Source organism: Ambystoma mexicanum, chromosome 5p, assembly GCF_040938575.1.
Source record: "Ambystoma mexicanum isolate Mex_15411 chromosome 5p, UKY_AmexF1_1, whole genome shotgun sequence".
Lineage (NCBI taxonomy): Eukaryota > Metazoa > Chordata > Amphibia > Caudata > Ambystomatidae > Ambystoma > Ambystoma mexicanum.
In genome coordinates this window covers 1,364,921,144-1,364,946,863 of record NC_090930.1, presented here as the reverse complement: position 1 = coordinate 1,364,946,863, position 25,720 = coordinate 1,364,921,144, and the positions used below count along the sequence as shown (strand labels likewise).

General features: G+C 50.6%; 1 protein-coding gene across 1 annotated transcript in view; it reads right to left on the bottom strand.

Annotated features, from left to right (window-relative positions):
- TRIO (trio Rho guanine nucleotide exchange factor) overlaps positions 1-25,720 on the bottom strand; it is a 3,834,156-nt gene that overhangs the window by 3,281,324 nt on the left and 527,112 nt on the right. Inside the window, exon 6 of the mRNA XM_069613780.1 lies at positions 20,735-20,857. Within this exon, the coding sequence (XP_069469881.1) occupies positions 20,735-20,857 (123 nt within the window). The remainder of the gene's footprint in view (positions 1-20,734; positions 20,858-25,720) is intronic.

The following is a 25,720-nucleotide window of genomic DNA, read 5'->3' as shown; positions in this document are numbered from 1 at the left end:
GAGCATCCGCTAGGGAATTGAGCTCCCCTGGAACATGTTGTGATGACAGGAAGATGTTCTGTCTGAGTGCCCATATCCAGATTTTCTGGGCAAGCTTGGACAGATTTGGCGAGCGAGTCCCTCCTTGCTTGTTCAGGTAGAACATGTCTGTAGTGCTGTCCGCCCGGATTTGCACTGACAGGTTTAGTAGATGGGGCTCGAACGCCTGAAGCGCTCTGAATACTGCCAGAATCTCTAGCAGGTTGATGTGGTTCTTGGCCACTGAGTGAGACCAGAGACCCTGAGCTGTGTGGTGGAGATGGTGAGCTCCCCACCCAGTCAGGCATGCATCTGTAGTCACCACTGCCTGTACTTCGGGATCGTAAAAGGGTTTCCCCTGTGCGAGATTCTCTCTTGTCCACCAGTGAAGGCTTTGTACCAGTGTTGGCGAAATGACCACTAGATCGTCCCACTGACCACTTGCCTGAGACCACTGTTTCGCCAACCATTCCTGCATGGGACGCATGGGCAGGCGCGCGTGGGGGACCAGGTAAATGCATGACGCCATCATGCCCAGTAAACGCATTGCTTTGCGTACCGTTATTTGTTGACCTGACTGATAACGCGGAATTTGCAGTAGTATATTCCGAATTCTTTCTTCTGAAGGAAAGGTCAACCCCTCCTGGGTGTCCAGGACTGCTCCTAGGAATTGTTTTGAGGTGCTTGGCACCAGGCTTGACTTCTTCTCGTTGATTGAGAAGCCTAACTCGTGTAGGAGGTCAATAGTCCTTTGAATGTTTGTCCTGCAAATTCCTGGGGTTTCCCCCTTTATGAGCCAGTCATCCAGATAAGGGTACACTGGGATTGCCTCCCTGCGTAGGTGTGCAGCCGCCACCGCCAGTACCTTGGTGAATACCCTTGGTGCTGAAGCTATCCCGAAGGGCAGTACCTTGAATTGGTAGTGGCGACTGTCCACCTTGAAGCGCAAGTACTTTCTGTGCGCTGGGAACATGGAAATATGAAAATAAGCATCTTTCATATCCAAGGTTGCCATGTAATCCCCATTTTTTAGGAGGGGGATTACCTCTTGTAGCGTGGTCATACGAAATTTTTGGGGCTCGACATACTTGTTGGCAGGCCGTAAGTCTAATACTGGGCGCAATGTCCAGTCTTTCTTTGGCACAAGGAAGTAAGTTGAATAAATACCCTTGTTTACCTGGTGTCCCAGGACGAGTTCTATTGCGTCCTTTTGTAGAAGAATGGCGATCTCCTCGAGGAGAATCTTCTGATGTTCTAAGGAGTGTACTCTTTGTCGTGGAGGATGGTTCCGTGGACGCTGCAGTAGTTCTATACAGTACCCTGTGGATACTGTTGACAGCACCCATCTGTCTGATGTGATCCCTTCCCAAGCCTGGGTGAAGTTGAAAATGCATCCCCCTACTGGGGTTGCGTGAGAAGGGACCCTGAACTGAGCGTCACTGCTTTGGTGGCGGCGTGCCGCCTCATTTGCTGGGGCTGCCTCTGCCTTTACCAGGTCCTCTCCTATTACCCCTGCCGTAACCCTGGGTAGACTGTTGGCTGTTGTTCCACTGTGTACCCTGCCCCTGGGAATAGGTAGATCCTCTTTGTGAATTTTGGCCGCGTGGGCGACGAAAATTACTATTCCCTCTCTTGTTAGGGGGTTTATTGGTTAACTGGCCAAGGGACTTGAGTGTCTCGTATTCGTCCTTGGCATTCTTCAGTGCGTCCTCGACCGCCTTACCAAATAACAGATCGGCTTTCACCGGTTTGTCCAACAATGATGCCTGGGTTTCTGCCTTAAAACCAGACTGCCGTAACCACGCATGTCTCTTGATAACAGTACCTTCTGCTATCAATCTGCCTGCGTTGTCCGCGGCGTCAAAGGTTGCTTTTAAAATGCAACCAGACACGGCTCTACCCTCTGCGGAAATCCGAGCTAACTGGCCCTTTAAGGGTTCTGGTGCAGAGGCTATGAGTGCCGCGACTTCTTCCCACTGATGGCAGTTGTAGCTGGCCAACAGGGTGGTGGAGTTTGCAATCCTTGCCTGATAGGCGGACGTTGAGGCTACTTTCCTGCCGAAACCATATAGTTCTTTGCTCTCCTTGTCTGGAGGAGCTTCGGACGATACAAGGGTGTTCAAGCCCTCTTACGTGTGTTAGTGACAACTAGGGAGTCTGGCTTCAGATGTCCTCTTATATAGAGAGGGTCAGACTGGGCTGCCCTGAAAAGTTTTTCAACTCTGGGATTGACTGCTCTGGTGAGGTTCAGGTTCACCAGGGACAGGTCTATTCTTCGCTGAATAGACTTGAGGATAGGGATGGTCTGGGCAACAGGCCTCCTTTCTCCTACTAACTCCTCGACACCGTGGGTGTCAATATGGAAATGTTCTGCTGCACGTGCGAGAACCTCGTTTAGGAGGGGTTGGTTATCGACAGGGGAGTCGGTAACCAGGGCTTCCTTTTCTACCGGGGAATCTACTCTGTAGGTTTCAGGGTCTTCCTCTTCCTCTTCATGGTCCTCATCCTCCCCATAGTAGCCCGTCCCGGTTTGCTCTTCTACCATGCCAAAATCTTGGTCCTCACCAAAGGAAGTCTCTCCTTGATATAGTGAGTATGGTCGTGAGTATGGTAGTACCTCGAAGGGGTCTGTAGACCTCATCGGTGTCTCAAACCGGGGCTTCTTACTCAGGGCGATAGGATCATTAGAGCCTGAGGGTGTAGCCCCTTTTGGATCATATGAAAGGAAATGGTCTGGATTTTTATCGTAAAAGTCTGCCAAAGAAGACATCGTTGACATGACCCTATCTATGTCCTCACTGGACCATTTTTTGGAACTGGGAATGACTCTCTCAGAAAGTTTTGGAGATTTATCTTGAGTAGATTTGCTCTTTGAAATATCAGCAGACCTGGTCTCGTCTGCCTGTTTAGGAGGAGTGGAGTGTTTCACAGGTGTGAAAGAGTGCAGAGGCTGCTTCTTCTGCTGTTTTCCCCCCTCCCCGTGAGTGGAAAAGTGTTTTCCCTGTCCCTTAGTGGCCCCGGAGGTTTTCGACGCCTGGCGTCGAGGATCGGGGGTAGAGTCCCTGTCCTTCGAACGTGGGGCCGTGCTGATCTTGTCTGCGGGCTCCGACTCCTGGAGTGCGGCCTGGGGTTGGAAGTCATCTTCCGACGATCGAACTTCCGTTAGCCTAGGGAGCGAGGCACTCTTGGCAAGAGTGGACGATTGCCTGGAGTCATGCGGCGATCTCGAACGGCCAGAGAACACCGATTCGGACCGTTCTGTTTGTGCCTCTTTCCGAGCACTCGATGTCGTCGAGTCTCGGTTGGACTTCGTGTGTTTAGTGTGGGTGGTGTGTGAAGCGCCTGTGTCGCCGGGGGTCTTCCCCATAGCCGCCCTGTCGGACGACCTTCCGAGGTCGGGGACCTGCGCTCGGCTGTCTTTTGAAGCCGTAATGCCCTCGCCGTTCGAAAGTACGGCGTCGCTGCCATCGCTGAAGGCGTCCTCCGCTGCCATGGCCGCCTGCCTGGCGTGGTGGGCCCAACGCTTCGTCCAACGGTCCTTAAGTGTGTTAGGTTTAAACCTACTACACGCTCTGCAGTTCGCTTCGGGGTGGTCCCTCGGCAAGCAGAGATTGCACGTGGCGTGCCTGTCGACCCAAGGGTATTCGCGATTGCACTTGGGGCAGAAATGAAAAGGGGTACCCTCCATACGCACCTTGAGGCAGCGGGCTGTTAAGTGTAGGAAATGTATAAGGTGTACCTATATACCAAGAGTGTAGAGTATGTCCAACCCCCCACTCTCCCTACTTGCAGGGCCGAGGCCAGAGGCCTTCCGAGGCCCAAATCCGTCATGCAGCAGCCGACGGTCGATTTCTTCTCCAGCCGGCGTCGAGTGTCGAAGTTCGACGTTGGGATGGGGAAGGATGTCAATTAATCAATATTTTAGCAAAAGTATGGCTAAGGCCAGGGGACTCCGCAAAATGCTTCCAACCAGTATGGCAGAAAAAAACAATCTGAGGATCCTAGACACGTGAGGGATCTTGGGTACAGTGGACGTCACACTAGGGATAGTATTACTGGCACGCCCTGTGTCGAGGCCCATTTTCGAGTTTCGAAAAACAAACTAATACTCCGCAGCTTCCACTAGATGTCGGCCTATGCACAGCATGTGATCTAAGCAGATTCCACAAGCCTCAGAAATATATATATACACACACACACACACACACTTATATACATACACACATACCATACATTACTTAGCGTAATCATATTTCTGATGCTTGTATCATCTGAGATGCACATGTTTTGCATAGGTCATCTAGTGGTAGGTGCAGAGTATTGAATGACTTGTTTTCGAAGTTTGAAAAGGGATGTCAACTGGGCGTGTTTGAAATCTATCCCTAGTGTGACGTTTACTGTACCCATGATCCCTCACATGTCTAGGTCCCTCAGATTGTTTTGTTACTGAGATGATGGAGCATACAGTGCATGTGTGAGTACAGGAAAGAAGGTTTAACATGACTATTTACCTTCAACTCCAAGAGGGTTGGAAGGGTGGGCACACATGGGAACCTAAGCAGATACAAGCATCAGAAATATGATAACGGTAAGTAATGCATGCTTTCTGAGGCTTGTGGATATGCTTAGAATCACATGCTTTGCAAAGACTTGCGAGCAGTACCTGGAAAAGGTGATGGGTTGTAATAAGGTACATAGGCAATAAAAGAGGTCTCAACACAGATTGCCCCGCCTGAGAGTCCCCTCTTGAATGTGTATCCAAACAGTAGTGCTGTGTAAAGGTTTGAATGGAACTCCAAGTAGCTGCCTTGCAAATGGCATCTAAAGGTACACTTGTTATGAATGCTAGAGTAGCTTCTGTGCACCGAGTTTAATGCGCTCAAAGCATGAAATTCTTAGACAGAGAATAACAGTTGGATGCATTTAACAATCCACCTGGAAATAGCTGATTTAGAGAAAGGATTCCCTTCTCTTCCCATGGCTATGGAATCAAATAGCTGATCGGTTTTCCTCGTTGTCTGTTTTGTTCAGGTAGTACATAAGAGCTCTCCCAAAGTATAAAGTATGGAGGCTTTTCTCTGCTCAATTAGTTGAATTTTGGAAGAAAGCTGTAAGATCTTTGGACTGGTTGACATGGAACTTTGAGATACATTTAGGAGAAAAACTTGGATGTGTTCTTAGACCCACTTTATCTATGTGAATAACCACAAATGACTCTTGAATTGAGAGGGCTTGCAGTTCACAGACCCTTCTTATTGATGTAATGGCTCCAGGGCAAACAGTCTTGTAAGTGAGATGTTTAAGATTGCCTTTATGCATCGATTCAAAAGTGGGACCCATTAGTTTATTAAGTACAACATGAGTTGGATTAGAAATTTGGGGGGGGTGTAATCGTTTAACCCCTTCCATAAATGCTTTAACCACTGGAACTTTCCACCATGACACCTTACTTTGAAAGGAGTTGTATGCTGACAAAGAGCTGCTAGGTGAAGTTTAAGCAAATTAAAGACCAATCCTGAATCCAAAATTTATAGCAGATAGTGTACTATATGTGAAGGTGAGCAGTCAATGGGGTTGATGCTGCGTGTTCTACACCAAATGACAAAGCGTTTCCATTTGTTGAACTAGTACTGTCTTGGTGTGGGGTTTACAGGCCTTCAAGACGTCCATACATCTTTGTGGCAAGTTCAAATTTACCCACCCTGAGAGTGAGGCGTCTGGTGTAAGAGTGGCTTGTACTGCTGGGTTGCGAAAGAGTTTTCCCTTCAACATGCTTCTTTTATCCACCACTGCAGTACTTGTACTAGTGATTGTTAAACGACCACTAGATCTTCCCAATGACTGCTTACTTGAGACCAATTTTTCACTAGCTACTCTTGCACTGGACGCATTCGCAGATGTGCGTGTGGAACAAGGTATACACATTAAGCCATTATCCCGAGAAGGATAATTGCCTTTCGTACAGGAATTGATTTTTTCTTGTTGATGGAGAACCCCAATTGGAATAAAAACTTGTGTGTGTTGCTGACACATTTGTGGCATGTCTTCTGTTATGAGCCAGTCGTCTAGAGAAGGATGTACTGGGATGGATTGCCATCTCAAGTGTGCTGCCACTACTGCCAGTACCTTGGTGAACACTGTTGGCGCTCAGGAAATGCCAAAGAGGAGGGCTTTGAACTGGTAGTGTTTCCTATTAAGAAACCAAGTATTTTCCAAGCACTGTCAACATTGAAATATGCAAGTATGCATCCTCATTACCCAACGTTTAGGAGAGGGATTACTTCTTGGAGTGTAGTCATTCAAAACCTTTGTGGTTTGACATGTGTTGACAGGACGTAGGTCTAAACACAGGGTGCATAGTCAAGTCCATTGGAAATCTGAAGTACACTGAATAGGTACCCTTGTAAACCTTGTGAGGTGGGATCGGCTCTATTGCACCTTTCTGTAGTAGAGACTATCTCTTCTTGTAGAATTTATTGATGTTCCTGCGACACCTGCCTCTGTCTTGGAGGATGATGTTGGGGTGTTTCTATAAACTCGATGCAGTAACCCGTGGACACAGTCGACAGCACCCACTGGTCTGACGTGATCCCCTCCCATGTGTGGGTGAATAGAAAAATGTGAGCCCCTACTTGGGAGATATGGGAGGGAACCTGAAAGGGTGTGCCATTGGTTAGGGGTTGCAGAGCCTCTAGTAGCTGTAGCCCTAGTCCTGCCTCTTCCCCTTGTGTAGCCTCTTTGAAAGGTGGACTGATAAGGAGATGATTGGGCCTGGGAGGTATACCATGGAGTGGAAGCTCCCGGACTTTAACCTGCCTTTGATATACGTGGGTATCCTTACCCTCGAAAGGAGCCGCGTGTGTTGAAAACGCCCCAATGGATATAATACTTTTTTTTGTTGTTTTTTTTGTTTTATTACTTCGAGATCTGCCCCAGAGATTTACGGGTTTCATGCGCTTTAGCATTTTTAAGAGCACCATCTTGACCAAATAAGACATTGGGGTCAATGGGTATATTTAGCAGTGTTGCTTGTGTCAAGTTTAAAACCTGATTGGTGCAACCAAGAATGACATTTTAAAAGTGTACCCTCAGGGGGGCGTGGCTTGGAGCGCCATCGAGGCGGCTGCTCCGTTGAAGCCTCCCGTGTGAAGCCCGCCAGGTTAGCCCAATAATGCGGCTTCCCGAGGTCCTACTGAGACCCCAGTGACATCGGGGGCCGTCTGAGTGTATGGAGCTGTGACTTCCCAAAATTCGGAGCATAACGCTCCCAGGAGACCCGGCGGGACCAACATCTCCCCGCGGCGTGGGACTCCGAACATCCAAGATGGCGGGCGCTCTCGGTCCGCGGACTCGAAGAGGACGTGGAGACCTGTGGAGGGGGACCGGTGCATGACGGCCCACCCCCCCCCCTCGCCCAGCTACCACGGAGGCGCCCGACACTGGCGCGGTGGGAGGGACGTCCGCCCTTCGCTCCGGGGCCCACTCTTCGCCACTGCAACAACAGAGGACTGCCTGCGGAGGTGAGAGCCAGCTCCTTGCTCTCCTCCAACGGTCTTCCCCCGACTGCCTTACTCCGCGTTGGAGGGCGCCGCCGACACCAACAGCCTCAGACCTGCGGGCCTGACTCCGGAGGAACCCCGGCCCATCCTATCTTCAGCTTCGCTCCTGGGGAGCCTGCTCTCCGCCACCATCGCAATAGCAGAGGACTGCCCACGGCGTGATCCCCGGCCCTGAGGTGGGTGCCCGGGGGGGGGGGGGAATCAAGCTTACCTGGGGGCCGCCGCGGTCGCTGGCTCTTAGGTCTCCTCCTCCCACGGTCTCCCCCGACTGCCGACACCAGCAGCTGCAGGCCTAACTTCAGGGGCGCCCCGGCCCATCTTCACTTCGGCTCCACTTCAGTGGACCCTAACCATCCCCCCTAGCGTTGCCCCGTCCGGGGGCCCAAGCCTGCATCATCACATATAAGGCCCTATTGGGGGTAGGCCCCGGGCCCTCCTTGAGGCCCGCATTCAGGACTCCGGGTGGAGGGGGCTCCGTGGTGGGCCCCTGAAGACTTCATCTTCCTGGGGCGCCCCGGCCCATCTCGCTCCCCTCGTCGCTGCGGGCTGCCTCCTGGGCGACCCTGGTGAGCGGGCTCCGGTCCCGGTGCCCCTCACCTTGGGACAATACCTTCAGGACAAGACCCTGGACTGGTCAAGCTGCACATAAGCAAGAACATATCCTGACCACCTAGGCCCAACCCCCACTTCTCTCCTGGCACTATGTCCAAACACGCGAAAATCACCAAAAATGCGGACATTGCCACCATGCTGACGGCTCCAGACAAGGGGAGGAGGCCAGATACCACCGGACCCGCCATGCAAGACCAGCAAAAGGAGGGCGATCCCCCCGGCCACCATGGGCGACCTACTAACATTTATGGCGGACATCAAAGCCCAATTCAGAGCTTGCATGACAGAGCTATCCACCAACCTGGAACAAACCAACAACAGTCGCTGAGGTGGAACAGAGACTGGGAGACGTCGAGGACCACACGCAGGACCACACAACAGCACTGGGCGAAGTCCAGCAGGCAGAGCTCTTCAGGATAGATGTGAAATTTTGGAGTTCAAACAGGAGGACTTGGAGAACAGGGCCCGACGCAATAACCTCTGAATCCGGGGAATCCCCTCCTCGGTTTCGGATAAGCAACTGGCAGAATACGTGGGGGATTTCTTCCAGGCTCTCCTCCCGTATCTGGACAAGCACCTGCTATTGCTGGGCCGCACCCACAGGTTCCGCCCTTGTCGTGGAGTGGGAGCAGACCCACCCCCAGATGTCATCACTAGGGTCCACTTCTATTCAACTAAAGAGGCCACATCTGCCATCAGCCGCTCAAAGGACGAGCTCACATTCCTGGGCTCGCACCTCCAGATCTACCAGGATCTCTCTCCCCTAACCCTTCAGAAGAGGAAAGCTCTTCGACCCCTAGCCCACTTCCTTCAAGAACACCAGGTCCGATACAGATGGCTCTTTCAGACAGCCCTACAATTCTCATTCAACGGCACCCTGCGGAGAATTGCCCATCTGGAAGACGCCAACAAAATCATGAGCCCCTCCTCCCCCGTGGGGGCTGCCCTGTCATCTTCAGAGGCGACAGATAACCAGGAGCACGCCCCCACCCCACAGCCCAAGCGACCTGCATGGTCTAGGACCGCCCGGAACAACAGAAGAAGGTGAAAGTCACTCAGTCAGATAACGGGAATCAACCCCACTCGGTCAAGCTAAGGGCCTTGGTAGCCTACACAACTAATACAATTACTTGCCTACTCCGAGGCAACCGTGGGTTCCCGCAGCTTGACCCGGCGGGCTTCACTTACGGCTCATGCCCATTCCAAGGTTCGTTCCACCTTTATGTCCTTGGAAATTCAACTCATTTTAATGTTACAACTGGCCCCGTTGGCCAGGGGAAAGGCCGCACTCACAATGTCGTCCTCCCCGCCAGTTAAAAAGTTAGCCCCCCGTTGGGGGCTCTTGTTAAAACCCCAAGAGCAGGACTTCTCAAGCGTATCCAACACCAAAGATGGCATCTGACTATCTACCCCCCCAGTCCCCTCGCACCAAAACTCAACATGGCTGGGTTCCCGACCCAAGAAGTCCAGACATTACAATGCCTCTCGCTGAACGTCAACGGGCTGAACTCCCCCACTAAGCGGAAATCGATCCTCCAAAAACTACAGGATGAGGACGCCGGAGTGGCAATGTTGCAAGAGACTCACCTTCTCCCGGCGGACTTTGGGCGTCTCCGATCACGGCTATTCCCACTGCAGTTCCTTGCCTCCGGGGGATCCAAGAAGGGGGGCACAGCGATCCTCTTCAAGAAAGGCCTTAACCCTCAGATCTTGGACTCAATATCGTGCCCAGAGGGTCGCTTCGTGGCAGTAAAATGCCTCCTGTTGGGGGATCTATATACTTTTGTCTCCGCCTATGCGCCCAATTCGGGACAAGCAAGCTTCTATGATTCCCTGGGCTCCGCCCTCTCGGGCTTCACGGAAGGCCAGACGATTCTGGGGGGGGACTTTAACGGAGTGCCAGACCCCACCAAGGACAAATCTCACCCTCCAGCCCCTGGCGATTTCGCCATAGCCCTCAGCCTCCTACCCTTATTTAGAACTCTGGATGTGGTGGATGCGTGGCAGGTGCTTCACCCCGCCGAGAGGGACCTTTCCTTTTTCTCCCATGTTCACCGAACTCTCGAGGATAGATCTTCTCCTGACTTCGCCCCAAACCCTCTCCTCAGCTAAGGATATCTCCATCGGCCCTATCATTCTGTCAGACCACGCCCGAATAATCATGGAGCTCCAAACCCAAGACCCCGGATCCAACCCTACGCGCAGATGGTCACTCTATGACCCCATCCTTAACGATATGCTAGTCAGGGATAGGATCGCAACCACGATTAAAAATGTCCTTGAAGACAATCCCGCCTCGGACACTTCACTCGCAAATAACTGGGATGCGATGAAAGCAGTGATCAGGGGAGCCCTGATAGCCCAAGGGGTGGCTTTCCACCACCAGCGCCGACAGACCCGGCAAACCCTCGAAAAAGACCTGGAATTAGCGGAGGAGACCCGGAAAAAGAAGGGATGGTCTCCCAAATCTCATCGAGCCGTCCGCATAGCCAGAAACAACTTGGAGGCCCACTACGCTGATCATACTGCACAGTTGATGGCGAAGACCAGGCAATTCTACTACACCAAAAGCAATAAAGCCAATAAAGCTCCTAGTAGCCATACTGGCCAAAACAAGGCGTGCTAATACCATCGTGGGGCTTCGAGATCCGCTGGGCAGGACACACTATGGCGAACTAGAGAAACAGCGGTTGGCAGTGGACCACCTACTCAAGTAATGACTGCACCACCACGGGACCAGGCCCGACAAGAGGAATACCTTCGAGTGGCGGCGGCCCTGCCGCGCTTGCCCACGGCAACGAGGGATATTCTTGAAGCCCCAATAACGGACGAGGTCGATGAAGCTATTAAAGCTCTTAAAACTCGGGCCCCGGGCCCAGACGACTTCACATCCAGATTCTACAAAATATTCAAGCCCCAGCTAATCTCCCTTTTGGTAACACTCTTCAACTCTTTCAAGGAGTCTGGGCCAGTGACCCCTTCGATGCAGGAGTCCACAACTATCCTCCTCCCCAAGCCTGGGAGGGACCCCAAGGATCCGGCCTCGTACAGGCCAATTGTCCTGCTGAACATAGACACGAGCCTCTATTCCAAGATCCTGGCCAACCGGCTTTCACACATCCTTCCGACCCTAATCCATCCCGACCAGACGGGCTTCATTCGGAACAGAGCGGCCGGAGACAATATCAGAAGGACCCTGAACTTGGTTGAAATCACCCACCGGACCGCCCAGGGTATCACATTGATGGCCTTGTATGCCACAAAGGCGTTCAATAGAGTGGACTGGACATTTATGAACCTCACCCTGAGTGCCTTTGGCTTTGGCCCAACCTTCCAATCTATGGTGATGGCCAACAACGCATCCCCCAAAACCCTCTTGAGAATCAACGGCTCTCTATCAGCCCCAATCCCCATGTCCTGCGGGACGAGGCAGGGCTGCCCTTTATCCCCCCTCCTTTTCGCACTAACGATGGAGCCGTTTGCCCAAAGAATCAGACGGAATGAGTTTATCACAGGATCCCAGGTCGGGCACTCCCAACATAAGATCGCTCTGTACGCCGACAACGTTCTTCTGATTCTCTCGAATCCCAAGGTTTCAGCCAAACACGCCCTGGAGGAAATAGCAAACTTCGGAAAGGTCACGGGCTTCAATGTCAATTTCTCCAAGTCGGTGGGTCTGGGCGTAGGCCTTCGTCAGGAGGAACAGGAGGCAGTGTCCAGGCTATGCCCGATCAGATGGGAGAAACAAGCTATCCCCTACTTGGGAGTCCATATACCAGCTAACCCCAAGGACACATACCTGGCGAACTTCCCCAGATTATTCAGCGAGTTGGAGGGGGACCTGAGGCGCGGGTCCACCAAGGAAATCTCTTTAATGGGGCGGATCACGGCCGCAAAAAAGAAGCTGCTTCCGCGGTTTCTCTATGCCTGCTCCGCCCTGGCGGTAGCCATCCCTAGACAGGCGCTCCAGGACCTACAAAGGAAAAAGCTCAGATTCATCTGGAAAGGCAGGAAAGCCAGGATCCCCCTCAGGACCCTGCTGGGAAGTTCGAGGTTGGGGGGCCTGGGGGTTCCTGATCTACAGGCTCATAGGGCAGCAGCACAGCTAGCGCACATTCACGCCTGGCAAATCCTCTCGGACCGCCCTAGATGGGTAGACCTAGAGCAAGCCCAACTGCCGCTCCCCCTGCGATTCCTCCCACACATCCAGGCCCCCCTGAGGGATCACCGGAAGACACTCCTCCTAACCACTAAACATACGCTGATCTCATGGGATTGGGCCCTGAAACAAAAAGGCATCCCGAGAGGACATGGTCCTCTCTCCCCTATCTTCCACAATCCGAACTTCTCCCCGGGGTCAATCCCCCGGAACTTTCAAAACTGGATCGATGGAGGCCTAGAGACCCTGGAGCAACTATACGCCGGGAAAGTGCCACGCACCTTCGAACAATGCAAGACTATGTTCCAACTCCAGGAAAGGGACAGATTCACATACTGCCAACTCCGTCACTGGTGCTCTCACCCCCAGACTCTTCAAGCGGCGGTCCGCCCTCTCACCGCTCTGGAGCTAACACTGAAAGATCTGCCACCCCGGGGAGGGATTTCATCCCTGTATAGACGTTTCCTGAGTGACTTCCTGAACATACGGACACGAGCCATGGCCCAATGGGAGGCCGACTTGGGTCACCCGCCCGAGGACCAGACATGGGTGGACACTTGGACCCGCACCCACTCCTCCTCCACTTGCGTCACCAAGAGGGAATGCGCATATAAGCTATTGCTTCGTTGGTACTACTCCCCCCTCAAATTACACCATATGAACCCCCAGGTGGACCCTTCCTGCTGGAGGGGATGCTCCCAACCGGGCTCCTTTTTTCACATGTGGTGGACTTGCCCCAAGATCCGGCGATTCTGGGAGCGGTGCCTGGCAACTATCAACCAAATCACGGGGACTTCCCTCCCCTTGGAGCCCGAGACAGTCCTACTGGGGGTCCCGACCCCTGGGGTCTATCTGCGCTCTGGGAATAGAGCAAAACTAGTGACACATTGCCTCCTGGCTGGCAAAAACGTGCTTGCCCGCTTCTGGAAGTCCCCGGACGGTCCGTGCGAGGCCCATTGGTGGAGGAAACTTTGGGACATCCTGATTGCGGAAAAGGTGACCGCGGCAAGGGAGGGTGTCCTGCACCGCTTCCAGAACCTATGGGCCCCAGTGCTGGAATTTGATCAGCGTTTCCCCGCCTTAACATTTAAACCCCTCAGCGCGCGATGGACTCAGAGACCAAGGGCCTACTTAAGGGAGGGGGCCTTTAGAGGGCCAGCCATCTGGGGTCCGAGGACGAGGGGGGAACAAGGGGTTCCAAAAGAGGGGGAGGGAGAGAGGGGGGTGACCATGAGCGAAGAAGAATGAATATTGGTGTAATATCTTTATGCAATGTACTATTAACTGTCCTGCCTTGGTTTAAAATAAACATTCTAAAAAAAAAAAGTGTACCCTCAGCTATGATTCGACCAGCGGTGTCCACAGCATCTACATTATTTTTTATAATGCAGTTGGCAAAGTGTTTGCCTTCAGACACCGTTTTGCAAATTTGCAAATTTTATTTTTCAGGAACAGCATCAAGTTGGTCGTAGACACTGTCCCAAAGTGAACTATCGGAGTTGGCTAATAATGTGGTATTGTTAGCAATGCATACTTGATAAGCTGCTGATGTTGATACTTTTTATAACTAGAACATTTAATGTTTTGTGCTCCTTTTCAGGTGGTGCTTCAGCAGACACTAATGGAGTACCTGCCTTCTTCCTTGTAGAGGGGATCAGTAGGCGCAGGTTTAATTGATTTCTTGATACCCGACCCGGACTGACTGATCTAGTTAGTGAAGGAGTAAACAAAGTAGGCTGAATACGTATACCCACTGATTGAAGTAAAGGACTAAACTGGCCAAAAGACTTCTTTTCCCCTAAGATATCATCAACAAAATCTGTGTCTTGCAGGGCTTCTTGAGTCTGAATTTTAAAATGCTCTGCTGCTTTGATGAGCAGATTGTATTGAATTTGGTCATGTATTGGGGAATCTGCAACATGCTGATCTTGATTTTCGGGCAATGGTAAAACAAATGTCAGCATCATCATCATCATCATCATCATCTTGATCGTGGGTATACTGATCATCACACTGACCTTGATCATTATCAGTGTAAACATCATCCCCTAAACGTTCCTCTTGATGTTGGTCCTGTTCACTGTCTGGTGTAGAGATGACTGTTGTGTGTTGGACAGAAGATTGCAACCTTTGAGATTTAGCAGGAGGTTTTCCCTCTGCTATAAATCAAAGTATTTTTGTTTCAGAGAGTTCCTTTGTAGAAAGATTACAAAACATGACATTTTAACAATAGTCTTTTCAAACTTTTCTTTAGTCCAATACCCTGTACTAGGGGCGTTTTGAAAGTCAAAAGCTATAGAATCTTCTACAGCTTGAAAAGTGTGTTGTGGAGGAGGCCACAAAGGGGGCGCACAGCGGATGGCTGCTTGAGCGTCACAGCTCCCGCTGTAAAGGACAGAGAGGGGTTCTAAGCCCCCCTGTGCCCCCAATCTGCCCTCCACCCACGGCGGTCCTCTTGGTGGGGTCCGGCGGAGTAATCCCTTGTGGGTTTTTAGCCGGAGTTTCGCCCACATTAGAGCCCAGATACATGCATGCAACACAAACTTCCGGAGGCGAGGGACGGTTCCCTCACGTGAGCTGAAAGCGTCTGGGGGAGTGAAGAGGTAACAGCACGGGTCGGCTTGTGGAGTGCCGCCGGCCCCCATACACAACACCCCCTCACCCTGACTTGGCCCGGGAGGAGTCTGGGAGAGGCTAACTATGAGGGGCCGCGCAGAGGGTGCGAGACCTCTCGAAGCTGGACAGAGCGAGAGGCGCAGACCCGCCCTGTGCCGGGACTACAAAAAAGTATTGGGGCTGCCATGCACACTGCAAAGGTGGTCTCTGGGGAGCGGTCAGTGAGGGGAGATGCCCCTCCCACCCCCTGTGCTGGGGTGTGACTGAGAGCGGAAGCCCTAGAAGAGATGGGATTCCCGTGCGGCCTTGGAGTTCCTCCGGACCTGCTAAGGTGTTTCAGAGGCTTGCACCCCTGCGCACCATCTTGCAGAACGTGTATGACAGTACATAGGTCACGTTCGTGGGGGCAGAGACGCAGGGGGGGGTCTGACGCCAGGGGCTCTGTGGATTGAGCACACAGAAGGAGGACCAGTCAGATACCAGGTGCCGGGGCATGGTGAGGAACCTGCTCATTCCAATACCGCTGCAGTGTGTCCGAGGCAGAGTGAGAACAAGGCTCTGGAGGTGTGGAAAGGCAACTGTGCTATCACTTGGGCTGCCCCTTCTCGGATGTCCTTTGAATACAAGGGATACAAGTATAAGCTTGTGATGGAGGATGACATTCAGAGTCTCACTGGGGAGATCACAGAGACCTCTCGAAATCCAGTAAACGGGCCTGGGGGGTTGGGGGGGGGGGGGGGTTTAGCAGAGGCAGAGCCAGGAACTTATAGAGATGGACGCAAGATCCCTGAATCACGGAAATTTAAGAAGCTTAACACCCCCAAGGGGGGCCGGCTGGGGATGAGGGAGGGGGAATGCTTGAGGACTCGTTCTGGGTAGCCAAAGGGCTGCAAACCAGGTTTGCAGGTCTTCTTTAGTGGCAGCCATTGACAGAGTGGGGTGTGGGTCGGGAGTTTTAGCTTTTTTCCCCAGTCCCCCACTGCAGTGCTGTGTGGTCGTGTCCCCACTCCACAGCTGTTTGATATTGTGGTCTTGTCTTGGGAGGGAGAGGGGGGTGTATTGGAATCGTCTGTGCCGCTTTTCTCTTGCCTTTGACACGTGGAAACTGGTACTGTGTCCACTGTTTCGTAACTGTGCCCCTTTGTGTTTTTTCAGTGCCTCGGGGTGGATCTGTATCTTTGATTTTAACAGTTTCCCTCAATCCAACTGAGGGCCCTTAATCCTTTTGGTGCAGGATGCGCCGATTATGTTCCCCTGTAACTGGTATGATATATGATATGGCATTTATAACGCGCCTATGCACAAGTGTTTCAAGGCACGTAGTCTTTCTTCTTGTGGGTTTGCTTAGCTGGTCATCTTATTCCATCGTTCCTGGATGTGTATGGCCTTTATCCTGCTCTCTCCCCTCCGGTGCTGGAATATAGCCTGCTGTAGCAGAAGGATGGGCAGATTTCCTGAGAATGTGCCTCTGGGAGCCCCCAGTAGTTCTCAGTCGCCACACCTCTCTTTTGCGTGTTCCCAGTAGTTACCGTAAAATTGTACTTTATTGCATGTTCTCCCCACCGCTGCTGTAGCCTCTGAGATCAGGGGAGTGCTTCCTATTTATCCCCCCTGCTTGGTAATTCTGGGCGTTCTTTGTGTGCGACCATTCTGGTTCCTTGCACATATACCGTGCAGTCCAGATCCCTTTAGTTCGCTATATGAGGATCACATGTCCATGCTTGCAAGCCCAAGGGGGCTGGTCTTTATCCAAGCTGTAATGTAACTTGCTCCGGTTACCGTTCAAAAGCTTTCCCCTGCTGTGGTCCGGGGTGTTTTAATTCTTTGAATGCCCTGTGTCTGAGGCTTACTTGTATTGTGGCTCCCTTCTGTTTTGAGTCTTCACAGCCGGTTGATCCCCTCGCCGGCCACCTGTGCGCTCCCCTCCACTGGTCTCAAAGCCTCCCCAGCTGCAGATGATCTCTTGCGCTGGCGGCCTATTCTATGTGTTGCGGCTATGTGGGCCGCTCCAGGCCGTGTTCTGGTCCGAGGGTTCGCCCTGAGCCGTTTGCACCCCACTCAGAAGCAGCGCTCTCCTTTAATACACCACCTGTCCTTCACTGGTTTCTTCGCTGCGGGCCGTCCCGCTGGCCGCACCTCTCTCCTCTGTATCTGCATTTCTTCCTCACCGTAGGGGACCGATGCCTGTCCCCTGGAATAGTCACCACTGCGTACTTTGGGGACTGTGACTCTCTGCTGTTGCATTATTGTTGGTCTATGGATGCGGCCTTGTGGGGAGTGGCACTCACAGGTCTTCCCTCCCAGGCCGCCATCTTGGAATCCCTTCCCTTCTAATTTTTTAAGTGTACAGCCAAGCACATGGACAATTATGTCCACAGGCATAGAAACACCTTGAGATGAGCAAGGACACGTCCCATTTGTGCAGCTTTCTTGTTGAGTGGATCTTACTTTCTCGTCACCTCTCAATGTTTTCAACCTATCTTTTGGCAAGAATCTTCTCAAACTGTTACTGTTCTACCTAGCTATAAGATAGAATTCGGACGAATAGCCATGCGTCACATTTAGGTAGCATTGTGACGATTAGCCATGCTGCACATTTACATAGAATTGTAAAGATTAGCCGTGCATCACACTTAGAATCGTGGAGATTAGCAACCGAGAAAAACTTGTACTAACTAGCCCACTCCTGCTCCCTTCCTACACGTCCTTTGTACTACATTCGCCCCTCCCCTTGCTGACTTCTGCAACCACTTCTCTGGAGCCTTCCCCTCCCCTCAGAAGCACTCTTGTGCACCCTCTTCTAAAGAAACCCACTGCCGACCCCTCCTGCCCGGCCAACTATCACCCAATCTCTATATCTCTATCACTCCTTTCCTGGGCAAACTCCGGGAAAAGCTGGCCATCTCCCAGCTTATTCGCCACAATGATTCAGTTGGTTGTCTCCATGACCATCAGTTTGGTTTCAGAGCAACCAGAAGCACGGAAAATGCTCTCCTGAACATCCGTGAAAACCTGCTCTCCAACCTTGATACTAATCTCACTTCTGTCCACATGCTACTCAATCGCTCTTCTGCCTTCGATATGATCAACAATGCCATCCTGCTCAACCGCCTCCGTGATAATCTGGGCATCACTGATCAGGCCCTGGCCTGGCTGACCTCCTTCCTCTCCAACTGACCCTCCCAAGTCCAACTTGGGTCCTTCCTTTCCTCCATCTCACTCTCCACGTGTGGTGTTCCCAAGGGGTCTAACCTCTCTGCCTGGCTCTTCGACCAATACCTGGCACCCCTTGCCCACCTCATTGCTGCTCTGTGCTCCAATTTTCCATGCTATGCGGATGACACACAGCTAGTTTTCAGGCTCCCCTCTGCCACCACTTCTCTCTCATCTCCGACTGTCTTTCTGCAATCCAGGAGTGGTGTGCCGTCAATGACCTCTGCCTTAATGCCAGTAAGACAGAGATCCTCCTCATCAGCACTCCTGTAACTTCCTTTCATGTCCCTCTCTGGACGGCCTCCCTTGGCCCTCTCCCTGTGCCCACCTGTGAGGCTAAGAACTTCAGGGTCATCTTCGACTCCACCCTTTCATTTTCTCTTCACATCTCTAACGTGTCTAAAAAGTCAAACCATCAGCTGCACCTCCTCTGGGTATTCTCCCTTCCCTCACCTACCCCCAGAAGCTCATTGTCTCCAGAGCTCTGGTTCTCTCTAGGCTGGAATACTGCAACAGCCTCTTCCTAAATCTGCCTGCCTCTACTCTCTGCCCTCTGCAACTCATCCAGAACCGGACTGCAAGACTTGTCCTTGGCCTCAAGCCCAAGGATCGTATCTCTCCAGCCCTGAAATCTCTTCACTGGCTCCCAGTGGCTACAAGGATCAAGTTCAAGACCCTTTGCATTGTCCACAAGGCCTTTTGGGGCCTGGGACTGCAATACCTTCAACTCTCCCTTCGGAAATGCCTTCCTACTCTAGCTCGTCACTCCTCCACCTCCAACTCCCTCAGGGTGAGTCGCTTCTCCAAGCAACGAGTTGGGGGTAGATCTCTTTCCTTGGCTGAGGCCTCCTTCTAGAACATCCTCCCTGCCTCTCTGAAACTTGAGGACAGCCATTTTCGGTTCCAAGCACCTCAAGACCCTCTTCTTTACTTCTGCCTTCTCTCTTCCTCTCCCCTGCTGATTTCTGTCTGTTTCGGCACCAGGCACCTGGCTACCCTCTGATTTCGGGTCAGACCTCAGCCCATCCAGCCGCACACCTGCACTGCCCCCTGGCAACCCTTGCACTTGGGTATGTATTTGCAACCCTACAGTCCCTTTCCGGCACTTAACAGACACCCTCTGTCTGCGTCTTATTCTTGCACTTGCAAACTGATGGCCGCACTACCTGTTCACTTGTTCAGCACTTTCCACTGCTCCCAGTCGCCTTGCACTTCCTTCCTCCCTCCCTCCCTCCCCCCTGCACTAGCACATTCTCAATGTCACTGGTGCTAGTAAGATCACTGTTTTGTTTGCTCCCCTGTACCCCTCCCTTGCCTCGTCACGCCCTGAAACACTTGTGTATGGGCACGATATAAATAAATATCATATAATGGGCTATTCAAACTACACACAAACCCAACATAACTAACACTCGCATACGACTGCACTGCCAGGCACTGGACCCTACCCCTTCCGAACACAACAAGCCAGGGTGCACACCCATAACCTTAAACACCAGCCAATGTACACCTAAACAAAAACACACGCACACACACCAAGGGCCTCATCACGAGTTGGGCGCTTACCCTGGCGGTAATATCGCCGGGGCTATTAGTCCTACCACCAAACCCCCCAGCGATATTCATGCCGGATCACGGGTTTGGTGGAACGGTAAGTCCCCATTCCCCATTGGGCCCATTCGGGAATTTCCCCTTCCCCATTGGGCCCAATGGGGAATGTTCGGCGCCATTTCCTCCGGCGGTAATAGCGCCGGAAATTGGCAAAATCGTGGTGGATTTGCCCCCGCTCAGAGCTGGGGGTAAATCTGCCAATCCTGTGATTTGGCAGAGCCTTAAATACAGCTGTAATAGCATTACCGACGCATTTAAGGATTACCGCCAAACTCATGATGAGGCAGCAGATATCCACATACAACTAACAACCCAGGCACTGGGCCTAACCCTTACGGATGCACAAGCCAGTGAGCTGAACCGCAACCTTAAATACCAGCCCATTTACACACAAAACACACAAACACACACCCAACATAACAGACATTCACATACAACAAATAACCCAGGCTTTGGGCCTCACTCTTACAGATGCAACAAGCCAGGGCACGCAAACAACCTATCTACAACCCAACACACACAGATGCCAGTTTCTCCTGGTTCTGGAGCTATCCCATCGTATCCCTGACTAACCAACCCCGTCCACTTTCTTAAAGAGCCACGGGAGCGTGTGGAGACTGCCCCTGGGTGGTATCGGTGCATGTCAACATAACAGTTACATCAGAGTAATACGTCAGTCATTGGTGCCATTGAGTCTTTTGTGCTGCCAAGACCAAACTCCAGGATCACACTCAGCCTCTTAGTTGCAGATCAAAATCCAAATTAGACTGCACTCAAGACCTTGTGGCCTCTAGAAGAGGGTCCTAGTGCCCACCCGAAACAATGAAAAACTAGCCACTGCAATAATACTGTCAAACATCAAACTTTATACACTCCCAGAAGCATCATTTTTGCATCAGAAAAGGCAGTTTTGTAAATTATATAGCAGTGTACAGGTATAACTTACCATACAATTCATAGCAAAGTGGCTGTGTTGCGTCTGAAGTTCCAAAGCATGGGGATGACTGGTGCCAATCTCTGTATAACTAGTCAAAAACAGACCTTTGTTATGCGTAATCCAATCAAACATCTGCAAGAGTGAGTAAAATGTGTTTGTAAAATGTCTTACGAACCACAAGGGCAATACAAACGCCTGAGGTTTCATGCAAGAAGACATTTTAATATTTATTTTGGTATTTCTACTTATAATAAACAATAAGTACATGTGTGTGTGGCTTTACAAGAATTGAATATATTCGTGTTCGGTAAGATTTTCATGTCAATGATAAATCTTCCTGACCTATGTCAACACCAGAACTTTTGGCTTTGACTAGGTAACTATTTTACCTTGTCTGTAGGTGAAGGGGAACCTTTTTCCCCTCTCGCATAGTATTTTACTCTTTTTATGGGTGACCTTGTTATGTCTGTCCATACATAGTGTACGGTTGAAGTTATAGTTTCCTACAACTTTTGGGCTTAGGCTGGGTTGCACCTATGGGCTCCCCTGTTAATTTCTCTTTCATGTACTTCAGTTCCCAAGTAGTAAAGAGGGATTTTCATCCCCCTTTACATTTTATAAAGTGAGCCAGCACACCCCACTTTATGTGGAGTGCTGGGGGGATACAAGGTATCCCCTTGCTTACTTGCTGACATTTTGTTACAATTGCAAGTTTCCTTGAATGGCTGGTGGCAGTGTAACTACTTATATGACTTTAGTCTTCATTACACGCAAGCTGTTAATTCAGCCTCAGTAACGCACAGAAGAGCAATCATTTTTCTAAAATGGTAGGCTCCTTTTTTGCCATTTCTTTTGTGCTAGCTGTTTGAGGTCTTCTGCTGCCATTCTAGGCGGGAATGATTGCAGTGGAAGTTTGGTCTTCTGCAGGAATCTTTTACATTCCCCGCCCAGGCTCCAGAGTGTCGGAGAATGCAGGAAGCGAGGCAGAGTCCAAAAGTCGGCAGCCCTGTATTTCACTTTGCCTGAAAGGAGCCCAGTCTCAATGGGGGGCTGCCTGTCGTGATTGGAAAGCCAGACCACCCCTTTCTGTAAAATGCAGGGAGAGATTGCAGAAGTTATGCTGTAGTTCCGGTTAAAGAATCTGAACATGGAAGCAGCTGACAAGTCGACCACTGGAGCTGAAAACAAAGGAAGATGAAGGAAATACGGCTATATCGATTTCCTGCAACCAGAGAACCTGCTGTGTATCCGGGGCCTGCTGTTACCCTTCCTTCCAATCGACCTGGTGGTCCCAGAATGATGACCCAGAGCCTGGTGAGATCCACTAGACTCAAGAAGACCTACAATTTGAGCAATCCCACATCATGCTGCAACATTGCGGGGCTGCAATAACCCAATACCCTGGGACCTCGAGCCCTTGTGCGGTGCATGGTCTTCCAAATTCCAAAACGAGTTGAAACTTTGGTGCACTCCTACTGGTTTTCCAGAAACACGATTTAAGTCCTTGAAGTCCCCTCACCAGAGTGCTGGACCAGCTTAGAGATGAGAATCACACAGGCGAAATTTAGTTTTCTCCTGGTTCCTGAAAAGGGTGCAAAAACCACAGAGCTGCATGTAGCTGTGAAGAAACTCTTGCCTGGAGCCTTCCCCATTGATCCCTGCAAGCAAAATCCCCTCCAGTGTCCTGTCTTCAGTCTTCATGATAAGGAATTCATTGACCAGGTTTTTGCCTGCAGATCCTGAAGTCTCACCCGCTGCAAACTCTTCTACTGTGAGGAGGTACTGGGCTGGCTTGAGTATTTACTTACCTTAAGCCTGTGCGCTTTCCGAATAACTTTGGGGTGTTTCTTGTGATTGAGAGTCCTAACTCTAAAGTGAAATACTTATCTGTTTAAAGAGACTTCCTCAGGAACTCTGACTTTCCCTGCAACTGAACCCCATCTCACCCTGCCTACAACTGGCTCCTAGGCCACTAGGGTCCCTCTACTGCCTCAGAACCCGTGCAATAGACTAGTAAACTAGGGAAGGACTGGAAAAGAAAAGGATTGTGCCTTGAAAAGTATAACAAAGTTAGTTACTTAACTTGAATAGCTGTGTGCCATCCTAAAATAAGTTAAATAGTTATTGCTTACCTTAGTCTGTGTTCCACTGAGCTGAAAAGCAACTGCTACAGTATATTACATACTTAGGTTTTACCTACCTAGAATAGCTGCGTGCCTTTCTTAAAAAGTGTCCTGTAGGTGTAGCTGTGTTTACATTGTTAGGGTCAAACCCTTCTCCCACTGGTGGCTGTGTGGAGGTACCTACGTATACAAACAGATTCCACCGTTGGGTCTTACTTATTTTTGCTAATTTATGAATTAGAATAAAGATTTTCCACAATAACTTACTAGAAAGTCTTAATTCTATTAAAGACACGGAGGCAAGCATTATGCTTCTCTTCCTTTATTACTCCAAATAAGGGAAAAGCTCCGCAGCAAGATATTTGTGCACCTCACATGTTAACATACATATAATGGAGGTGCATTACACAAATAATCAACATATAATAAAACATTAAAGTATAAGCCACAAGTCTAGAACAGTCTCTTAATGGTTAAAAATCCATTTCCCATGATGCTCCCAAAGGTCATGCAATGTCTATGGCCACGTGTCTTTTGTCCTCCAATGAATATCCGTGTATCCCCATAAACAGTCTTGGACAAGAAATAACTTCCTCTTTCGAGGCTGCGAACTTGGCTGTCCGTTCAAACAAGTAAGAACCCAACTGCAGTAAACCAGGAAATGAAGTGTCGAACAGCTGGTCAACCGGACTTGTCTGCAGACACTTAAGAAAAATACAGAAGTATAATTACTTGGTGAATATGTTAACCCTAGTTCCCTTGCGGGGTGGGAAGGAAAAGATTGTATTATAATATGACCGTGCATGCAATATACATTAAACAATATTTTGCTGCAATGTTAAAATAGAATAATCTGAAACCATGCGCGACCCTTTTCCTTCGCTGGGCGGGATAATGCTCGCCTCTGTGTCTTTAATAGAATTAAGACTTTCTAGTAAGTTATTATGGAAAATCTTTATTCTATGTCAAGACCGGAGGATCACATTATGCTAGTTCAAAGCTTACTTACCACAATCGAGGCGTGCTGCTCTACCGGCTTCAGGTAGAATTCCTTGAATATTGACTCTCCAGCCCAATCCACCATCCTCATGATATCCTCTAAACGAACACCCACCTGAAAGGCTTTGGATGCCATGGCTCCTCTAACAGAGTGCGCACCGAAATTAAGAGCATCTATCCCTGCTTGCACTAGGGTCCAGCGTACCCAGCTCGCTAAAGTAGGGGATGATACTGCCTTGTGGGGTTTGCGAATGGCTATAAGAAGCTGACCGTTCGGCGAGGTTCTGAGTGGAGCTGTCACTCTTTCATAGGTTTTCAAACATTGAACCAAAGCTTGGGTTGTTCTCTGAAAGCTGGGTAGGAAATCACTCTCGAATCACACTTAGTTCTTCTCTGTATGTGAAAAACAATACTGTCTGGAGAAAAAGACCCGCCCGCTAGGTCTAGAGCTCTAACGTCCGAAACTCTCCTGCAAGAAACTAGACAAAGTAAGGTAGTAAGCTTGCCGGAGAGCGCCGTACGCGACAGCCTCTCGTTAGATGGCCAAGACAAAAAAAAGGTTGAGCACTTTGTTGACGTCCCACAGTTTGTCGTAACGGGCTGGAGGCGGCACTGTAAGCCGGACGCCTTTGAGCAATCTGCAAACGAGGTGATGCTCTCCAGCTGGGGCCCCCTGAATGAGTTTGTGACCTGCAGAAATCGCAGATCGGTATGCGTTCAATGTCCAGTACGCCAGCCATCTTTCAACTAAAGAGGCTAAGAAATTAAGAATTTCTTCTAAAGGTGCTGAAACTGGGTGAAAACCTCTGTCCTGACACCAGGTCCTCCAGGCACTCCGGGAATTGGAATATCTCTTGAGAGTTGCAGGGGCCCAGCTCTCCTCGATGAGATGGGACTGCTTTGACAGACATGCCCGGAGTTCTCAATCTCGCCCTGAAATCCTCCAAGCCGCCAACGTCAGCGACCCGGAGAGGAGCAGGAGGTGAGGTTGGTTCCATTGATTCATTAGAAGATCTGGAGAGCGGGGTAGAAGGATTGGAGAATCCATAGAAAGTTCCAGAAGAACTGGATACCAACTCTAAGCAGTCCAAACTTGGGCTATGAGGACTAACTCTGCTCGGTCCTGACGGGCCTTCGCCAGGGTTCTCACTATCATGGAAAAGGGTGGAAAAGCGTAGTGAATCCCTTGCGTCCAGAGTTGCAAGAACGCGTCTGCGGAGGCAAAGAGATCCTTGAACATTGGACCCCAGATCTGTTGCAGACGGAGAAAAACTTCCCTGTTGAGTGTCCAGTCGCTGGAATCGGCGTAATGGCGAGAATGCTAGTCCGCAACAACATTCCGGAGACCCGGGAGATATTCCGCCGTGACGGAAATTCAGTGCTCCAAGAAAAAATGCCAAATTTCCTTGGCTAGCTCCGCTAGTGGGCGTGACTTGGTGCCACCCAGATGATTGATGTATCTCACTGCGGAGATGTTGTCCATCTTGAGTAAGATGGAGCAGCTCACTTTGTTCCCGGCAAAGGAGCGAAACGCGAATGAGCCTGCAAGAAGCTCTAGGCAGTTTATATTAATTTCCAACTCCTGTGGAGACCAAGTCCCTCCTGTGGTCACTGAACCACATCTCACTCCCCAACCAGAACGACTGGCCTCTGATTCGATGACGATATCTGGAGTGGAACCGAAGATGGCTCTGCCGTTCCAGGCCTCCATGTGTGTGAGCCACCAAATGAGTTCTGTTCTCGCCTAAGGAGACAGAGTGAGCCGTCGAGAATAAGAGAGACTGCGTCTCAGGTGTTGTCCTTTCAGTCTTTGCAATTCTCAGTAATGTAGTGGACCGGGAAATATCACTTGGATCGAAGAGGATAGCAGTCC